This window comes from Kryptolebias marmoratus, linkage group LG1, assembly GCF_001649575.2.
Source record: "Kryptolebias marmoratus isolate JLee-2015 linkage group LG1, ASM164957v2, whole genome shotgun sequence".
In the NCBI taxonomy this organism is placed as follows: Eukaryota; Metazoa; Chordata; class Actinopteri; order Cyprinodontiformes; family Rivulidae; genus Kryptolebias; species Kryptolebias marmoratus.
In genome coordinates this window covers 30,361,270-30,380,444 of record NC_051430.1, presented here as the reverse complement: position 1 = coordinate 30,380,444, position 19,175 = coordinate 30,361,270, and the positions used below count along the sequence as shown (strand labels likewise).

The 19,175-nt window shown below is 45.0% G+C and overlaps 1 protein-coding gene across 1 annotated transcript in view; it reads left to right on the top strand.

Moving 5' to 3' along the window:
* The window catches only part of mapk1 (mitogen-activated protein kinase 1), a 20,346-nt gene extending 2,999 nt beyond the window's left edge, over window positions 1-17,347 (top strand). Inside the window, exons 2-9 of the mRNA XM_017430857.3 lie at window positions 11,381-11,563; window positions 12,711-12,900; window positions 13,222-13,338; window positions 13,419-13,533; window positions 13,911-14,042; window positions 14,806-14,915; window positions 15,018-15,145; window positions 15,944-17,347. Coding sequence (XP_017286346.1) covers window positions 11,381-11,563; window positions 12,711-12,900; window positions 13,222-13,338; window positions 13,419-13,533; window positions 13,911-14,042; window positions 14,806-14,915; window positions 15,018-15,134 — 964 coding nt within the window. The 3' untranslated portion in view covers window positions 15,135-15,145; window positions 15,944-17,347. The remainder of the gene's footprint in view (window positions 1-11,380; window positions 11,564-12,710; window positions 12,901-13,221; window positions 13,339-13,418; window positions 13,534-13,910; window positions 14,043-14,805; window positions 14,916-15,017; window positions 15,146-15,943) is intronic.
* Window positions 17,348-19,175: the final 1,828 nt, after the last annotated feature.

Genomic DNA, 19,175 nt, shown 5'->3' with positions numbered 1-19,175 from the left:
TCTATGGGAGCTCTGCTGGGACAAACTGGATCTACGGGAGCTGCGATGGGACAAACTGGATCTACGGGAGCTGCGATGGGACAAACCGGAGCTACGGGAGCCATGCTGGGACAAACGGAAGCAGTAGCGACTTTGCTGACTGTAATGGCAGCAGACTAACTACGTTGACTTTGACATTTTTAAAATCGATTCAGGCTCCTCCACGCTGGCGATGTGTCTAAAACCTGATTTTTACCTTCTCGCATCGCGTCGTGACTTTCCCACGGTGACGGGACGGTGGTCGATGTTAAATAAAAATGTTGTTTTGTTGCACAACTCTGTCGCCGGACGCCGTCGGGGCACATCCTCGCAGAGCATTAACACCACAAAACCACGACTTCCTGTTTAATTTCAACCCGACCAGCGCCAGGACTTTGTTGTTCGTCACAAATTCAGATTTACTGAGACCTCAGCTGAGAATCATTGTATTTTCTCTCAGCTTTTAGTCCCAGCTGATTGGAAATTTGTCAGATGTTTCTTCAGAGTTTCTTCAGAGAAGACAAACGAGGATTAAATCTGTACTTTCTGCACCGTTTATTTAAACATTTCTCTGCGGTTAATATGAATTATTATCAATATTTAAACTAAACTTCCTCTTTCAACTCAATCAAAGGTTGTTGATTTGTGACGTTTTGAAAATAATTTTGTTTATTTAAGTTTCCTTTTTTATCAGAACCTTTTTATATAAACCGTCAGTGTTGTGGTTTTACTGCAGAATCTGTTTCCAGGATTGGGAACTCTTCTTGTTTTTATTCTTTCTTTTCTTGACTGTTTCTTCTTCAGGTAGCCGAAGTGTTTCTTCTTTCTGAGGCCACAGTCGGAGGATTTATTTGATTAAATTGGAATATTTAGTTCTTTGAAAGGTTTTTCTGAAGCCTGACATGTCGCGACTCGTTCTTTACATCTCTGGAATGTTTTAATCCATTTCTGGATCCGGTCTGGACTTGTGAGGAAAACCTCCCAACCTGAACTGGGATTAAATCTCCTTCTTTTTAAAGAGACTTTTCCCAACAGGCAGATCCACCAGGCTGGCTGTGTTTGGACTCTTATGTAGTCGAGAACTAACCTGCTGCAGGTGTTTTGTAGTCGAAGAAGGCAGTAACCAGTTCTGGGTTTAAATCCAGCCGCCTCTTGTTTGTTTCTGTAATTAAACGTACGGTTCTGTTGGCATGCAGTCAGAGCGCTGTCGTGTCGGCCCCTTCTTGCACTCTTCTCGCCTCGTTCTTTTTTTTTTTTTTTTTAAACTCGTGGTTTTGAGTGTTTTGGACGGCGGTCTTTGATGTGCAGCAGCCTGCAGAACTGCAGCAGCGCCGGTTCCACCGCCGTCCGCTCGCGTTGACTCAGAACGCAGCCCGGCCTCGTCTGCCGTGTCGTTCCAGTTCAAAGACGTGGAAACTTTCTGTCGGTGAGGGCAAATGGAAAACTGACTGCAGATCAGCGGCTTTCCATCAGTTTACTCACAATTGTCGTCTTTTGTAGAATCGGATTTATAAAAACTATAATTTTATTTGTACAGAAACGTTTATCAGCAGAGATCTCTGAATACTTTGTTTGTTGTTGTTGTTCACGTTTTTTTTTACTTTAGATGTTTGCAGAAGAGCCGAGTCATCAGGAATCTATGGATTCGTGTCTCCATAGAGACATTTATTCTGGACTCTGCCGTCTCTCAAGGCGGCGTCTCGCCAGACTCGGCCGTCTCTTAAGGCAGCGTCTCGTTGGACTCGGCCGTCTCTTAGGTTGGCGTCTCGTTGGACTCGGCCGTCTCTCAAGGCGGCGTCTCGATGGACTCAGTCGTCTCAAGGCGGCGTCTCGCCGGACTCTGCCGTCTCTTAAGGCGGCGCCTGGCTGGACTCTGCCGTCTCTTAAGGCCGGCGTCCAATACTCCCAATATTTGGAGAGCTGGGATACCTTTAGCAGTAGCAGCTAGCTCTAGCTGTTTTCTCCTCTGGACTCGGCTCTCCTGATGGTTGGTCTGTCTCCCGCCTCGTTGTCCCTCTGTTCGCACGTCTCAAATGTTTACGAGCTGCACTTCTCCAGTTTCCAACATGGCGTCGTTATCGTTAAATGATTGGTTTTAAACATCATGATGGACAAATGGATTATAAAGCTCAAGCTTGACCTACGACCCCAAGCGAGTCGGATGTAACGACAGATTTCATGTTTTTTGGTTTGAACGTTGTGAGGACAGCTGTCACTCCCTGGACACTGGACCTGAGAGGCGTTCATCATGTCCGAATACCTGCTGTTGTTCTCGTAGATGTTCTGCTTCATCCACAGATCTGTTCCTCTCCTTCGTACCCAGCTCTACGCCGTGTTTCCTGTCTCCGGTGTATTTCTGTATATCCAGGCCTGGCACGGTTACCGCAGCATTTTGGATCAGTTCTGGTGTTTTATTGTGTGGCTACAAACGGAGCCGTGTTAATGAGAATATTTTTAGAAACCTGAAAATAATCCACATCCAGAGAGAGAAGGAGGATGTTGTTGTCTCCTGTTTCCACAGACCTCCATCCTTTTGGTCGTAAAATGTTGTTTTCATGGCAGAAAAACGGTTTTCAGACTCAGACATTGGATCAATAAATGACTGACAGGAAGGAAATGCTGCTTCATTTAATAAAACATGTTAAAGTATTTTAAATATTAAAAGGCTTCTTTATAAGATAACTTTTTATTTGATCAAACGGAGCGAGACGCTTCGTGAAGACGAGCCTTTAACGCCGTGAGCTGGGATGCTGTGTGTGGTTGCCATGACAGCAGCTCTGCGAGCGATTCGCTTTACGTCACGCAAACATGATGTAGGAACAGAGAATGTAAGGGGAAAATCGATGATCGTTGGTGCTGAGAGAAGTTTGAACACCAGATAATCTTGTTAATGAAAGCAGGGACACGTTCAGAAGAACGTTCTGACAGCTGCCACGCCGCTTTGATTTCATCAAAAACGGCCAATCAGGAGCGAGGAATTCAGCACTGCTCTTTATGTAACACCGTCAGGAAACGTGTCATTATTTCTCTTTCTGAGCAGCTGAATCCATACTTTCAAAAGCTGTCAGCAGCGAGCGCTTTCGTTTTCAGAGTGCGCCTATTTTGGGTTCTTTAACGGCGAGGATGCTTGTGTGGAGGTTCTCCGGCGGCTGGCGCTCCGAGCCTCTTCACGCTGTGTGTCCGTGTACGCTCGCGCCCGCGTCGCCCTCTGCGATGATGTTCAGAAGCTGCTCTGCCTTTTCAGCCCGCCTACGTCGAGCAGTTAGATCATCGCGGAGGGCTGCTGAAGTGGGTCGTGTTTGTAGAAAGTTTTACATCCAACGAGTGGTTTGCTGCGTTCCCCGAGCTGCGTTCCCCGAGCTGCGTTCCCTCGGCTGCGTTCCCTGCGCCTCTCTGCAGCTCAGGAACAGTTCTGTTCCTCTGCTGGGACACGTTTGGTGTCTGTCGTTGTTCTTCCTGCCCGGCGGTTCAGTCCAGCTGAATTCAGTTAAACCTCTCAGGATGGGACAGGTAGTCACAGAGCCAAGTTGGCAAGTAGGTGTGAGATGAAACTCCATGTTAATCCATAGCACCACTGATCGCTTTATTTGAAGACACTTTTAACAGATATGTGACCCTCAGAAGGCGGCCCAAATCAGTGCTGGCGGCCAAATTGTTGACCTGTTTAGTAAAGGCCTGGTGGCGCCGTGGCAGCAGAATAAAGATGGCTGAAAGACAAAATACAGCGGTTTAAGATGGAGACAGTAGTAAATGAGGAATGCATATCGCCCGCCGCCATGCAAGCCAGAGGTTTAAATGAAAATCTGTTTGTGCTCAAAGTATGTTTTAGGGTTGAATCTCAGTGTCTGAGTTTCAGCCATTTTTGTTGGTGTTCATGTCTGTTAGCTGTGGTGGCCATTTTGAAATGTGCTAGCTCAAAGTTAGTTAGTTGTGGATGTACAGCCAGTGGTTACTGTCTGAGTTTTGTTAAAACCCATCCACTGGTTAGTGAGATATTTTACTAACAGACAGACAGGCGGTTACATGATTACCCGCCTTCAGTGATGGCGGTCGATGGAACGATAGCTTTTTGTTTTTAATTCTTTCTGTGTTTGAATAAAGACATGAAATGTGGTGAATTTTCTGAAACACGTCTGAGTTTAATGAAAGCTGCAGAGGATTTGTTTCATGAAGATGAAGATGATGTTTGGCTCCTCCTCCTCTGACCTCTTCGCTTCTTCTGCTTCCTTCAAACCCTGAATCCGAGCTTCATCCCTAACCTTCCTCCTCCTCCTCCGGCTGGTTCTGATCTTTGGGTCCTGACCCGCCTGATTTTCAGCCGCCGCTGATGCTCTGCCTCACTCTGCCATCTGAGCCATCCTCTTGAAATGCCACCGTGGCGCCCGTCTCCATGGCAACCCCTCTGCCTCTGACATCAGTACCAGCACTCGGCAGCCAATGGGAGCGAGGCAGGCAGAGAATAAGAGCCTTGACACTCTGAGATCCTGTTGTGCGATTCAGAAGGAGATGCAATTTGTGTAATTTGGGTGGTTACGCCTGCCGAGGCGGAACGCGGCGGATCCTGGTCAAACGCACGCCGCCACAGCGATGCTAATGTCTGTGTTCGTGGGGGGAGGGGTTTATAATGCCTGTTGCTGTCATGAACAGGATGAGTATAAAGTGTGAAACTTGAAGTGACCTCGTCTGGTTTTCTGTTGGTCCAGAGGTTGACGTTTGCTCAGAATTCATTTGAATAATCCCTCCTGTCGTCTTTATTTCATCAAGTTGATCTCCTCAGTTTGAACTGTTAACCATAGAGTAGTTAACAGGGGTGATGCCCGTGTGTCAGCAAAATATCTCATTAACCAGTGGGCTGATTTTAATAAAACTCTGTCGTTACGGTTTAACTACAGCTGATTTAACAGCCTGATTCAAGATGGCTGCAGCCTAACAAACACAAAAATAGCTGCAATAAACTTTGCAGAAACGGATGAAAACATTGGTGTCTGAGAGTCATTCTCAAACTGTCTGAACCGGTCTGTCTGTTAGCAAAATATCTCAGGGAACACTGGACAGATTTTAATGAGACGTCCAGAAAGTAATCGGAGTACATTTACAACCCATTAACCTTTGAATTCAAATTCAACATTCACCAACAGGAAAATGACCTTAACTCAGTTTATTTACAGATATTTGAACTAAAGAGTAAACGGTAGTAGCTGAGAGTCATCCCCAACACGCTCTCTGAGATCAGCAGCTTGTTGCGTTTTAAGTTTTTATCAAGACAAAAACTGATGAAACTAGAAGCCCTCGGACCTCCACAGGGTGACGTTCTGCTAAGATTACTGCAGGGTCTTCATCATGTCAGCTCCTTTAAAATATTCCTGAATCCAGATCATGATCCGGATCACAATCTGGATCGTGATCCAGAATCTGGTTCCTCGTTCCATGTTTGACGTTTGTTAAAGGTTTCATGGAAATCTGTTCATAACTTTTAGAGTAAATCTTCACAGACAGACAGAAGCTCCTTCGTTTATTAAATTAAATGGTTTTTTTTTTTATTAGAATTTTATTTTTTTATTTTAAGAAACTTGCTGTATTTTCCTACAACCTGTGGTTTCCACAATCAGAAACCAATAAAACTTATTTAGCATCAGCAGCTGTTCGCTTAGATGTGTTTAAAGGACGTTTCTGGTGGATTTGGCTGCTCAGCAGACGGTTGAAGCTGAGCACGTATTTATCTGACAGGAAGTTGCGAAGACGGAGTTACTAGTAACCGCTGTCGACCGGCGTCTGGCGAGCAGCGAGCTTTTAGGGCCGTTCTTTCTGCAGAAAGTTTGGACAAATAAACTTATAAAAAAATAACCTTTTTTTTGGTCTGTTTGAATAGAAACGTCCCTCTGGTTTCAGACCTGCTCAGGTCATTTTATCTGTTTTAGTTTTGTTTAGTTTTAACTTGAAGCAGAGTTTAGTTTTCAGTTTTTAGTTAACCAGAAGTCTAGCTCTTTCTGCAATCAGTGACTCAAATCTGAAGCTGCAGAAATGAGTTCAGATTAAAGGAATGACTCATAAAAAAACCTCAAATAACAAGATGGAACAAGATAAATGTTTATGATTGTTTGTTTGATGGACGTATTTTAACCAACAGTGGAAACCACTCGTTCACGCTCCATTAATCTTCTTCCCCTTTCAGTGTTCAAACTTTAAGACTTCTGCAAAAGCAGAATAAACTTTGAGTCACTTTAAAGTTATTTTCTTTATGTTCAAACCTCCTCTGTAGAAACATGCCAAGAAAATACAAATAAACCTGAATAAAAGTTAATTAAGAAGGCTTCATGTTAACAGAACGAACAGTAAATATGAGAATACAGGTGAGACGGAGACGCTTTATTTCTTTATTTATTTCAGCTGTTAGCAGCTAATATCAGCTTGTGTTTCAGAAACTTATTCAGTTGTAACTCCAGAGTTTTTAGCCTCAGAAAGTAGTTTTTTTTTTAAACTTTGCTGAAGTTTTGGTCGGTTTGTTGAGTCAGTCGACTTCACAACGAGGAGTTTGTTCAACGAAATCCACACAAAGTGTTGCAACTTTCATAAAATATGCAAAAAAATGTTCATGAGAAGCATCAGTTCTGCAGAAGTACAGGACTGAAAATTTATCTGATTTAAAACTACAATCTGCATTAATGAAGCAACACATTTGACCTTTTTCTGGCATGCAGGTTTGTTAAAAACATTAATTATTGACTCATTTATTAAAGCTGTGGGTTCTGTCAGGAAGTGAAGTGGAAACTCTTTGATTGGCAGGAAATTCCTTTGCTGGGTTTCTTGTTTCTGTGTTTTCTCAGAAGTAAACGTTTTGTCCGAGGCTAACGGAGCTAAATGAGCTAACGGGCTGTTTGTTCTGGAAGAAAAGGTGTAAAAAAACGAAAGACTCATCAAACTTCCTCTGACTGGGCTGCAAAATTATTCATTTCTGTCACAATAAGTCAGTTATTACTGAAAATGTGCAGATTTCTTTTGTTCCTCCAGTAAAATTAAACTCTTCAGCATTCAGTAAAATTAACATAATAAATGTTTATTTTATGTATATGAAGAAAAATTAAATTATTAGTTGAAATATTGACTGAATTGAATTTATTTTCAACTTTTCTGCTAAAATGGCTGCACGTAATCAGTTTTTTCTAGTGTTTGTTTCTGCAGAAGTTACCGGGCTCCATGAAGGGCGGACGATCATGTAAACGCCTGTTTTTGTGGCTGTTAGCAAAATATTTCATAAACCATTGGATGGATTTTAATAAATGTCTCAAAGTTAAAACTTCTGGAGTCAACCTGATTCAAGATGGCCGCCTCCGTTGGTTTTATAGATTGATCTCAGATCAGGTGTGGTAGTAGCTGAGAGTCCTCCCTAACAGATGCATCTCTGGTTAAAAGGCTGCGGGTGATATGCATTTCTTTAATTAACAATGAGTTCATTAGCCCTGGGGTTTGTTCTCATTCAGCCGCAGGAAATCATTCAGTGACCACATCAGATTTAAAAAAAATAAAAGTTTTTCCGCTGATTCATTGTGACGTGGTGGAACATGAAGTCGGGCTCTGATTGGTCAGTTGTTCCTCGTTAACGATCCTCTGAACGTGGAGGACCACTTCCTGAAACGCCCGACGGACCAATCAGCTGACAATTTGATCTGCGGTGCTTTCAGGGCCTCTCTGTTCTGCGGTGCGTTCAGGGTTTCTCAAATCTGTGGCGCATTCGGGGTCTCTCTGCGGTGTGTTCAGGGCCTCTGTGTTCTGTGGCACGTTCATGCTCTCTCTACAGTGCGTTCAGGGCTTCTGTGCTCTGCGGTGCGTTCAGGGCCTTCCTGCAATGTGATGCGTTCAGGGCCTCTCCGCTCTGCCTTTTCTTCTCTCCAGTGTCGTCATGGTTACCGGTCCTGTTGCATAACGCTGCTGCAGAGAAGAGTCTTCCTGTCGCCATAGAAACGCCTCCTCGCACTGAGCATGCTCAGACGACGTTAAACACAAAGGAAACGGGGAAATAGTTATCTTTTAGTTTCACAGAAAGGCTGCAGATATTACTCATCTGCAGGAGTTTCTTTTTAAATAAAAGACAGATTTGATAAAAAGTCTTTTAAAGCTGTGAAGAAAGATTTTTATTTTATAACGGCTCGTTCTTCTCGACCTCCAAGGACGGCAGCTGCTTCAGAATTTTAATTTTTCCAAAAATCATCCGCGTTGAGCAACTCTCCAGGCTGAAACACAAGCAAACCATTCCCTCTGTGCAGCAGCAGCAGCAGCTAGCTGTAACACTTCCCACTTTGAAGTCAGAGTTTATTAAATCGTGTTTGAGCTCACAGAGCCATCTACAACAGGTAAGATGTTAGTTTTTAAAGGCTCTTATTGGTCGGGGCGGGACCCAGGATCCACCTGAGAGCAGGAAGACTGACAGGTGTGGCTTTGAGTTCAGACGCCCTGAGGTTCCCGTAAAACGCCACGCTGCACTCGCTGCACTCGCTGCACTCGCTGCACTCGCTGCACTTTGGACTTCCTGTCGGCGTTCCTTCAGCTTTATGGCCCAACAAACAGCTGAACAATTGTCAGCTTCGGCTCCGAGGTCTCTGAGAGCCGAAGGAAATGAGGCGAGCTGAAGCAGCTGAAACTCAGAAGAACAGTAGCTGAATGCTAGCATGAGCTAAAAGTATTAAAATGGCTGGAGCTCAAAGCTAAAGAGGGCAAAAGGCTAGCTGAAAGCTAAAAGCAGCAAAATGATTATAATAAAATAAATAAAATGCTAGTTAAAGTTAAACAGAATATTAGCTTTTAACTAAAATTAACATTATTAGTAGTATTAGCAGCAGTATCATTAGTAGTATTAGTATCATTAGTAGTAGCAGCAGTAGTATTTCTCAGCTGTTCTGTAAGGACGTAAACAGATCTGTGTTTTTTCATTAAATTATATATTTTTTGTAAACAAACCATCAGATTGTTTACGGTTCAGATCTGCTCAGTTTTAATTTCACCGAGTTGTTCAGAAACAAAATGTTCAGATTCTGCTGACGAGGAACCGTTTGGATCTGCAGCAGAACCGGTTCTGACCCGGACCAGACTCTGGTTCTTGCTGAGCCTCGCAGCTCCCTGCTGCCTGAAACACGAGGGGATCTGCTGGTGTGAAGCAGCTACATGGAAAACTATTATTCCTCCCACACACACAGATACACACACATACTCTCACACACAAACAGAGACTCACACACAGACTCACAGACACACACACACTCGCTCTCACACATTCCTCTGGAACGAGCGGAGAGGAAGGTCACTCATATTTCCCTCGCAGAAGGCTGGCACACTCGTGTTTACATTTTTTTGTCCTTACACCCTCGTCTCCATGGCAACTCGTCTCCTTTCGTTCCGCTGTGTGGGTGTTTTTCTAACGTGCAGAAATAAAACCTGATAAAACCCGCAGCCTCTCCATTCGCCGTCCTGAAGTGTGTGTGTGGGGGGGGACCCGCTCACGAGGCCGGGACCAGGTGACCTGTCGGCGGGACTCGTAAGTCCTGCGGGACTCGTAGGTCCGGTGGGACTCGTAGGTCCTGCGGGACTCGTAGGTCCGGTGGGACTCGTAGGTCTGGTGGGACTCGTAGGTCCGGTGGGACTCGAAGGTCCGGTGGGACTCGTAGGTCTGGTGGGACTCGTAGGTCCTGCGGGACTCGTAGGTCCGGTGGGACTCGTAGGTCTGGTGGGACTCGTAGGTCTGGTGGGACTCGTAGGTCCGGCGGGACTCGTAGGTTCGGTGGGACTCGCAGGTCAAAAACTTACGATTAACTTACGAAACTTAGATTTATTTTAACAAATAAAACCCAAATGTGAAAACGTGACAACAACACTTTGGCCCCTCAGATAACATTAAATATTATTTATATTAATAAATATTAAATGTTAGTCGCTGTATGATGATGTTTTTGATGTTTTAATGGAGAAAATTTCATAAGAAATGATTGTCATCTTTTAAAGTTTAATTTATTTATTTTTTGTTAGTTTTTTTTTAACTACAGCTGATTAACATTTGGTGTCATCCAATCCAAGATGGCCGACCCTCGCCAACAGGAACGTCGCTCTTAAAGTCGACCTGAAACTATTTGATTTATTAAAAAGTTCAGTTGTTGAGTTTACATGTTCGCCCACTTTTCAGTGACCTAAAAACAAAAACCGTTTGTAGATTAATGCATGATGTTTTAGATTTAATTTATATAATTTCTAATAAATGAATGTTTAATTCCTCCAAGAAATCAAATCATTTATTGGAAGTTTACTAAAAACAACCTGATAAATTTAGTTTTATTTATTTCTTATCAAGAACCTGTTTGTTTTATATTTGACTTGATCAGTTTTAGGTTTTTGTGGGTGAAGTTATAAAGTTTAAATATTAACCTTAAACAGCCGTAAAGCAGTGAGTTTTTCTCCTTTAATTCGTTTATTTCTGCCTCGTTTCTCCGTTAAAATCCGCTGCTGCTGCTGTGTTGCAACAGAAAACAAAAAGATGCAAAATAAACACAAACCTGAAGGTTTCCTACAGGATCGTTCCTGGAAGGAGAAACAAACCTGACCCCAGACCAGATCCGGTCTGTACAGGTTAATGACATCAAACCTTCGGCGCCCGCCGTTACTGTTTCACCTTTAAGGACGCAACGTTTGTCACGGAGGAGGAAAACTTCAGCTTTTATGTTGCAGAAACATGTTTGTCCGGAAATAATAATAATAAAAATATTTATTAATCCTCTTTCCAAAAGAGGACTGAAGTGTTGGAGCAACTTTGCTCCTCGCAGTTTCTGTAACTCCGTGTTTATGAAACTATATTTAATAAATCTTTTACAGATTAAAGTCCTGATGTTCTTTGAAGAAATGCATATCGCCCGCCGCCTCGTGGAGACCTGAAGGAGTTAAACTGTTAAACTTATTTAACGTCACTCCTGAGGTGTTGTTAAGGCTCCACAAACTTCAGCTCGGTGTCTGTTGATCAGCTGTGGCGGCCATCTTGAATGGAGTTAGTCAGACGTCCAGAACGCAGTTTTATTCTTTCAGTTTTATTGTCTAATTTTATTTTCACTCCTCATTCTGTTCAGGTCAGTTTATTTTTATTTTGACTCTCTGAACAGATAAGTGCTGAGAACTTTGTTTTATAGCAGAGAAACATGATCACCCTTTTCAAGCAGAAAAGAAGTGAGACCCTCGAGGTCAAAGGTGACTTCCTGTGTCGTCAGCTTTAGTAAATCCTGGTTTTTTTTACGTAAATCCCAAACGTTTCATCCCTGATTGTTCTTTCTTTTCACTTCCTGATCCATAACTCCTGATTGAGGTCTTTATTTTTATTTTTTTAACCCTGCAGCTCTGCGTACGACCGGGACAACAAGATCCGCGTGGCCATCAAGAAGATCAGCCCCTTCGAGCACCAGACCTACTGCCAGCGCACCCTGAGGGAGATCAAGATCCTCATGCGCTTCAAGCACGAGAACATCATCGGCATCAACGACATCATCCGGGCGCCGGGCATCGAGCAGATGAAGGACGTGTATCCGAGCGCAGTGGTTTATTTGTTAGTATTTCTCTGGCCCCATGGAGACAGATCTCCTCGCACGGCGTTCGTTTGTATTTTATTACATAATGGCCACCTGTCACTTTATATTTGCCTGCCGTACAAACTCCGTCTGTGTTTATTTTTACCTCTTCTGGTGGCTGAAGGTGTGAAAGAAGCCAGTTTTCTGCTGTGAGATTCACACAAACTCAGGTCCTAAACCTGTTTCTCACCTGTCTTCTGGGAGACTAACCTTCTGTTTTGGGTTTTTACTCCAACACCTGGAGTGTCCTGCTTGTGTTTGGGACAGAGGATGGGGGAAAGTGGCTGCGTGACGGAGATAAATAGTTTTTTTTTGCCAAAATTAGAGACACAGACTCTAAATATAACCCCTGCATCTGAGTCCTTGTTACAGAGTACCAAAACAAATAAAGGCTTGTCAGCATTAGTCCTCCCCGGGGACGGAGTTTCTGTCCCTCACGTCTTTAAGAGACGTCCAGCACGAGAGGAAATCAGCCTAGCGTTAGCTTAGCGCCTTCCTCTGCTCATTAAGCAGCGACCCGTGGTGGAAAACTCTGAGAAGCACGGTCAGATTTGTCCACCGTGGTGTCCAGTCCTGGTCCTGGAGGACATCTGTCCTGCATGTTTGACATGTTTCTCTGAATGATTGAGTGAATAACAGACTTCTGCAGACCTCGATCACACGCTAAGCATGTAGTTCAGCAGCTTGTTCAGGTGTGTTGGAGCAGGAAAACGGCTTAAATATTCAGGATGGTGGTCTCTGAGGACCAGGATCAGGTCCCTCTTCTGCTCCATCGTTCACCTTGAAAGGCCTCCACGCGGCTTCTTCTTCTGCTGTTTATTTGCGGTTAGCAAACAGTTTTATGGTCGTTCCCGCCGCTACAGGATGAGGAGAGTTTGTTGGTTCAGACGTCGGAGCGTTCCTGCCTAAAACGTTTCCAACAAAAACTAAAAGAGTCAGCTTCCCTCTGTTCGGTTTAAATGCTGTTATTTCTGGTATTTAGTTGTGTTGAAGGGTGACTATGTAATCAGATCAGACTGCAGTTAGCTCTGTTATCATGTTAATTTAAGTCGGCGTCTCCAGAAAACAGCAGAACTCCTCCTTTAACTCGGCGCGGCACAGATATATCGTCCAGGACCTGATGGAGACGGACCTGTACAAGCTCCTGAAGACCCAACACCTGAGCAACGACCACATCTGCTACTTCCTGTACCAGATCCTGCGAGGCCTGAAGTACATCCACTCTGCCAACGTCCTGCACCGGGACCTGAAGCCCTCCAACCTCCTGCTCAACACCACCTGTGATCTGAAGGTAACGACTCGACTGCCGGCAGCCCTGAAAAGACAGATTCTTCACCAGAAACTGAGCGGGCTGTTAAAAACCAGCACATCCAGCCGCGACCTGGTTTCACAGCTGGAGTTCAGACTCGAAGCGACTCGTTTGCGTGCCGCTGTGACCACAGAAATAATCTGAACCAACGCTGAGTTTTTACAGCTCAAACAGTTCGGGTTGAATACATCTGCCTTTAAAACCAGCTTCAGCTGTGACCATTTTTAGTGAATTATCTGCTCGTAAAGAAGAATAATTAAAACTCCCCTGACGGCTGGTTTTCTCTGTTTGTCCCGTTTTCAGATCTGTGACTTCGGCCTGGCCCGTGTGGCCGACCCGGACCACGATCACACCGGTTTCCTCACAGAGTACGTGGCCACGCGTTGGTACAGAGCTCCGGAGATCATGCTGAACTCCAAGGTGAGCGCGTGCAGCTGCAGACTGGGCCGCTCCGCTCCGTGTGACGGATTGTGTAACCTTTCCGTCTGCCTCGCCTTCAGGGCTACACGAAGTCCATCGACATCTGGTCGGTGGGCTGCATCCTGGCTGAGATGCTGTCCAATCGACCCATCTTCCCCGGGAAGCATTACCTGGATCAGCTCAACCACATCCTGGGTAACGACTGAAGCGCCGTTATCACTGTTCTGTTCAGAGTTCTGTACCGAGGCTCGACCCGGGTCAGAGCAGAAACGTTAAACAGGTCAGAACTGAGGTTTTTAGGATCTTTTACTGTTTTTAAGCAATCACAGGTTAAATTTGCTTTAACCTTTTTATCTTTGCACGTCGCCTGCAGCTTGTTCTGTTTTATGAAGCTGATGTCGGCGCCGATCAGAATTATTTCTGACGTCCTGTTTCAGCTCCAGGTGACAGGAAGTCTGATGGTCGGGACGTTTTCTGATAACTCGGCCCGCCGACCCGCTGTTTGTTCAGACCTGATGGAACCGAACCCGATCCGATCTGCAGGTACGCTGACGGTTCTGTTTGTGTCTCAGGGATCCTGGGTTCTCCTTCTCAGGAAGACCTCCTCTGCATCATCAACCTGAAGGCCCGGAACTACCTGCTGTCGCTGCCCATGCGCCCCAAAGTGTCATGGAACCGCCTCTTCCCCAACGCCGATCCAAAAGGTCAGAGCGCGCCGGAGCCTCGCCGAGCAGCGTGCAGAAGTTTTAAACCACCCCTCCCTTCTGTGGAGCTTGTTTTTGAGCAGCTCTTTTTGGCGTTTTTCGTAGATTCAGCTGCTGGAAACAAAGAGCCTAAAGATTTAAAATCAGGTCTTTGTGTTGTCCGTTACGTGTCTGCAGGTCAGGGTTCAGGGACTGAAACTGAGAGAAGAAGCAGCTGAAGAAGAAGTGTAGAATTATTGATCCAGACAGATTTAAAAGATTTAAAAGTCTAGCTGCTTTTAAGGGAACTGTAAAGAAATAAGGCCTGACTCGAGACTTCTGCACAGTTCTGTGTTTATAACAGATCTTTTATATGAAACTGTTCAGTCATTGCTTTAAGAATTAAATCATTTAACTCAGACACAAAGACATTCAGCATTTATTACAGATGAAAACCAAAAACTGATTAGTTTAAATCTCAACTTTACTGCTGGAGTTCAGATACGTCCTACAAGTTAAAGTTTGTTTTTCCCCTAAAAAAAACAAACTATAATAACTTTAAATCCAGTTTGGTTCTGTTTGGGAGAAGAAATTCAAGCAGATCTGGCTTTTTTATTTTCACTGCAGACATGAAATTTAAGAATTAATTGTTTTTTATCAGCTGCAGTCATTAAAAAACAAACCTGGAAGCAACACTTGTTTGGTTTGAGTGTTTCTGGCGCCCCCTGGTGTTCAGGTCGGCTCGTTGTTTCAGTTAATCATTAAACTTGTGGTTGTTCTGCAGCTCTGGACCTGCTGGACAAGATGTTGACCTTTAACCCCAACAAGAGGATCGAGGTGGAGGAGGCCCTGGCCCACCCGTACCTGGAACAATATTACGACCCGACAGACGAGGTGAGGCCTTCGGCTCGGACCCGACCAGCAGTTTCTTTATTTCCTCTGACGGTTTGTGGTGTTCACTCGTGTCCCTCGGCGTGTCCTCTCTGTCCCGTGAAGCCCGTCGCTGACATTCCCTTAAAGTTCGACATGGAGTTGGATGATTTACCCAAAGAGGCGCTGAAGGAACTCATCTTTGAGGAAACCGCACGTTTCCAGCCCAGCTGCAGGCCCTAAACCTCCCGCAGGTACGTCCTCGTCCCCGGACCGGTAAACTTCAAACCTGAGCTGGTCCTCCAGCATCCACTCTGTCCTGACTCTGTCCCGCCGCTGTCCTGACTCGGTCCCGCCGCTGTCCTGACTCGGTCCCGCCGCTGTCCTGACTCGGTCCACTCGTTTATTAGATTTACTCTAATGTTCCTTTTTTAATTAGATTAGGTCTTAAAGCTTCTGACACGAGTCACTTTGTGGACTTTAGAATCGACTCGACTCTCTGAACTCGACTCAGACTTGTGACTTGTCCCGACGGGTCGACTCGAACCTTTTGACCTGAGAATAAAACGAACTGATATTCTGAAACATGTCGTTGATCAAGAAACTCGACAACTTGAATCATTTCCAGCCTGTTTCCTCTGATTTAGACAGGTGCACTCGTGGTACTTGTTTAGGACTTGGAGCTCGACTCGAGACTTGCGTGTCTTGACTCTGGACTTGAATGGAGACGTGGGACTTGAATGTCTCAGCTTTCATCTCTGGACTTGTCTTGACTCGGGACAGTTTGGTGCTTCGTCTCTAACTGAAGACCCGCTTGTCTCGACTCTGGACTCGTGTGTCCTGACCCGGGACCTGACTTTGACCTGACTGACTCGTGACCTGTAAAGCAGCTCTGTGTGGAGTTGTTCTCCCTGTCAGGATTTGTTTCCCTCTGATTCTTGTGTTTGTTAAATAAAAACGTAAATGTTTCAGCCTCCGCTCTCAGGTGGATTTCCAGGACCTGACCCGTGTCCTCGGGACGTTTGTTGACCCGTTCTTCTCGTCCCCTGCAGATCTCTGTGTGGACAGGCTTCTGCGTCGCCCCTGCTCCTCCACTCTTTTTGTTTTTTCTCTGTTTCTGCTGGTTTTTAACTCTCCTCCCCGTCGTCGCCCCGGAGTCCTTGGGTCTCTCTCGTCTCATCCACTTTGCTCAGGAACGGCGTCAGGAATCAATCCGTCTCCTTTCTTTCTCTCTCTCAGGGGGGAGTGGTGGGAGTCACGTCACGGCTCAAAGTTTGGGGGTAAATTTGTGTTTTAAAGCCAAGATAAACAAGTTTTTGGGGTTTTTTTTTCAAGGTTTTTTTTTTTTTTTATGTCCGGTTGAATGATGATTAAACTCGCTGTCGTCTCTTTGGGTGCAGCTGCTTTGCACAAAAAAAACAAAAATCCTTCATCTTTAAAAATAAAAAAAAGAAGTTTTCTAACCTTTCACACCTCCGCCTCGTTAGGAAGAAATCAGCTGATTTATGCAATGAAATGATTGGACGAGCCAGAAGCCATCACCTGGTGTTGAGGATGTAGATTTTATCAAACCTTGTATTTTAATCTCAAACATACTCAGAAAGCCCAAATGCAAGCATCTTATCTAGCTATAGATTTAAATATATATAAATATATATATGAATATAAAACCTGAAGAGTCTTAAAGGCGTTTTAATGTTGGGAGTTTTATTTTATTCTTATTGGCATCAAGATTAAATCAGAATTTCTGCCTTAGCCATGAGAAGATAAAGTTGATTTAATCCACATCTGTGTGTGTGTGTGTGTGTGTGTGTGTGTGTCGGTCAGTATCTCTCTCGCCTTGTTAGAATAAAACTGTGCCCTCTGCATGACTGTTATAAGCTCTGTATACAAAGACGACGATGTTAAGTGCCACACGAGCCGGGCTGATCCGCCGGCAGAGCGCCCAGGCTCTCTCCTTTCCACCGTTTCACTCCTCGGTGCTTTTTGTCCTGTTCTTTTGCTTCAGCATCCTCTCTCCGTTAGTTTGGATTTTTAAAATCTGCATGCGAGTATTTTTTTTTTTTTTAAGAAGTAAAGGAGAATAAATTTTTGATTTGTAACAAAACCAGAAAAGGTGTTGTTGTAAAAGCGTTGTTTTTTTTTTTTTGCACATATTGCTGATGTTTTGGTCGTCGTTCAAACTTTGCAGCAGAAGTCAAGACCGTCGTCAGGAGCTGCTGATCCGATTGAAGACTGTTAAATTTGGAGCTTTTATTTCAAAGAGATTTAAAACTATGTGTTTGAATTTGGAAGTGTTTGTAGGTGAGAGGGGGTGAAAGGGTTTGTTCACCAGCGGGTCTCGACCCGTCGGCCCGGCTGCGTCACCGCCGCTTCAGGTGGGAAATAAAACATGGCGGCTTCGTTTACAACGACCTGACGGAGTTCGTCCGTCAGATATCTGAGGCTTTATGAACTCCAGACGGATAAAAACCCACAAAACCCAAAATCAGTCGCTGCTTTTATTTGGTTCAACAGAAATATTTAAAAAACAAACTAATGTGTCCACAGGGACATGTCTTGGAATCAGTCTGCCTGTTTAAAGGGGGGGCAGGTAGTCACAGGGCTGTTTGGGATCATGGTGTGTACCACACTGAACATGGAGGACAGGAAGCTGAGGACAGTTGTCTCAGCAGCAGCAGGTTGAAGGTAAAGACTAGAAGCAGCTGGATGTTAAGGTCCGCAGGACTGGAGACAACCTCCCTGGACGTGTCCACAAGAGGACAACTGATGGCAAACTGAAGAGACGGATAATAGGAACAGTGACCAAAGAGATCACAGGTGAACTCAAAGGTCATCAGTTTGAGCCAAAGTGGACTTCATGGAAGACGACTGAGGAGGACACCAAATTGTGGGACAATCTGGGAGAATGTCCTTTGGACATATAAGACAAAACTGGAGCTTTTTGTCAACAAGTCCCATCAGCTCAGTGTCCACAGACCCGAACCAGAGACCAGAACCCTGAACCTGCAGGGGAACATGAAGGAGGCTCGGTTCTGTTCTGGTCCTGAATCTGTTCAGGGTCCAATCAAACCTCAAGACTATCAAGGCTTTCTGGAACAAGATGTCTCTGTCTCAGCTCATGGGTCCAACAGGATAATGATCCAAAACACCAAGAACGGGTCAGAACCAAACATTGGACCGTTCTGAAGAGGCCTTCTGAGTCCTGATCTAAATCCTGCTGAACATCTGGAGAAGGAACCCTTCAGACCTGAGACAGCTGGAGGAGTGGATCAAGACACCTGTGGACACCTGAGGACAGGTGCAGAAGTCTCAGAGGGACAGAAATCACTTGTTGCCTCTAAAGGCAACATGAAGTTCAGGATCAGTTTAGTTTGTTTTTAAATCTTCTCTGTTGAACCAAAATTCAAACCAGCTGATTTTAATTAGTTGAATTTTAAGTTTCAGTTTCTTTCAGAGACTTTGGTTGGTGTTTCTGTCCGATGTGTGAACAGATCTGGTTTCTGTGATCCGGGTTCAGAGTCAAAGATCAGAGGATTTCTGTCTTTGACCTTTGACCTTTCAGCTCCAGGGTTGTGATGTTTCCCAGCTCCGGAGGTCCGGCCCGTTCTGGAGAAGTTCTGAACCCGTTCAGTGTTTTTACAAGAGAAAAGCCATGCTGCTGTCCGTGTTCGCCGTTCGTTTTTAGAAGGACGGGAGTCGAAGCGTTCTCACCTTCCTGCTGATCGGCAGCAGCTCGAAGCCTCGGCGGTTACTCGCGTCGCCTGCGGGGGGCTCCGCCTCCAGGGCTCCGCCCGCGACCATCCCGTCGACGGGCACCTGTAGGAGAGGACGCTAAAGCTTAAAGAAAAAAAAAAACTGAAGCCATAATCTGTCAGTCAGGCTGTCGCACCTCCGACCACACCCAGCGGTGATGTCACCACGCTCAGACACGCCCACATGCAGGCGCCACTGCAGCCACGTGAGACTAGGCCCCGCCCACAAGTCGAGCGTTAAAGCGTCAAATCCCGGTTTTTGTCCTAACTGGCGAACGTTCAGAAGACAGTTAGTGACTCTAATCTTATCAGAATATATTTAACATTTTTACTGCGTCCAGATGTTAAAGTATTAAATCTAAAAACGAATCCCTAAAACACGGCAGAGTTTCTGTAAATGACTCGAAATCCATAAGAAACAGGAAACGGAACTAAAGATGGCGTCTCACGGGGCGGTGGCGGCGGCGGCGAGGCTGGGCGGCGAATCAGAACTGGGAGGAAAATAAAACATTTCCAGACGTGTTGGAGC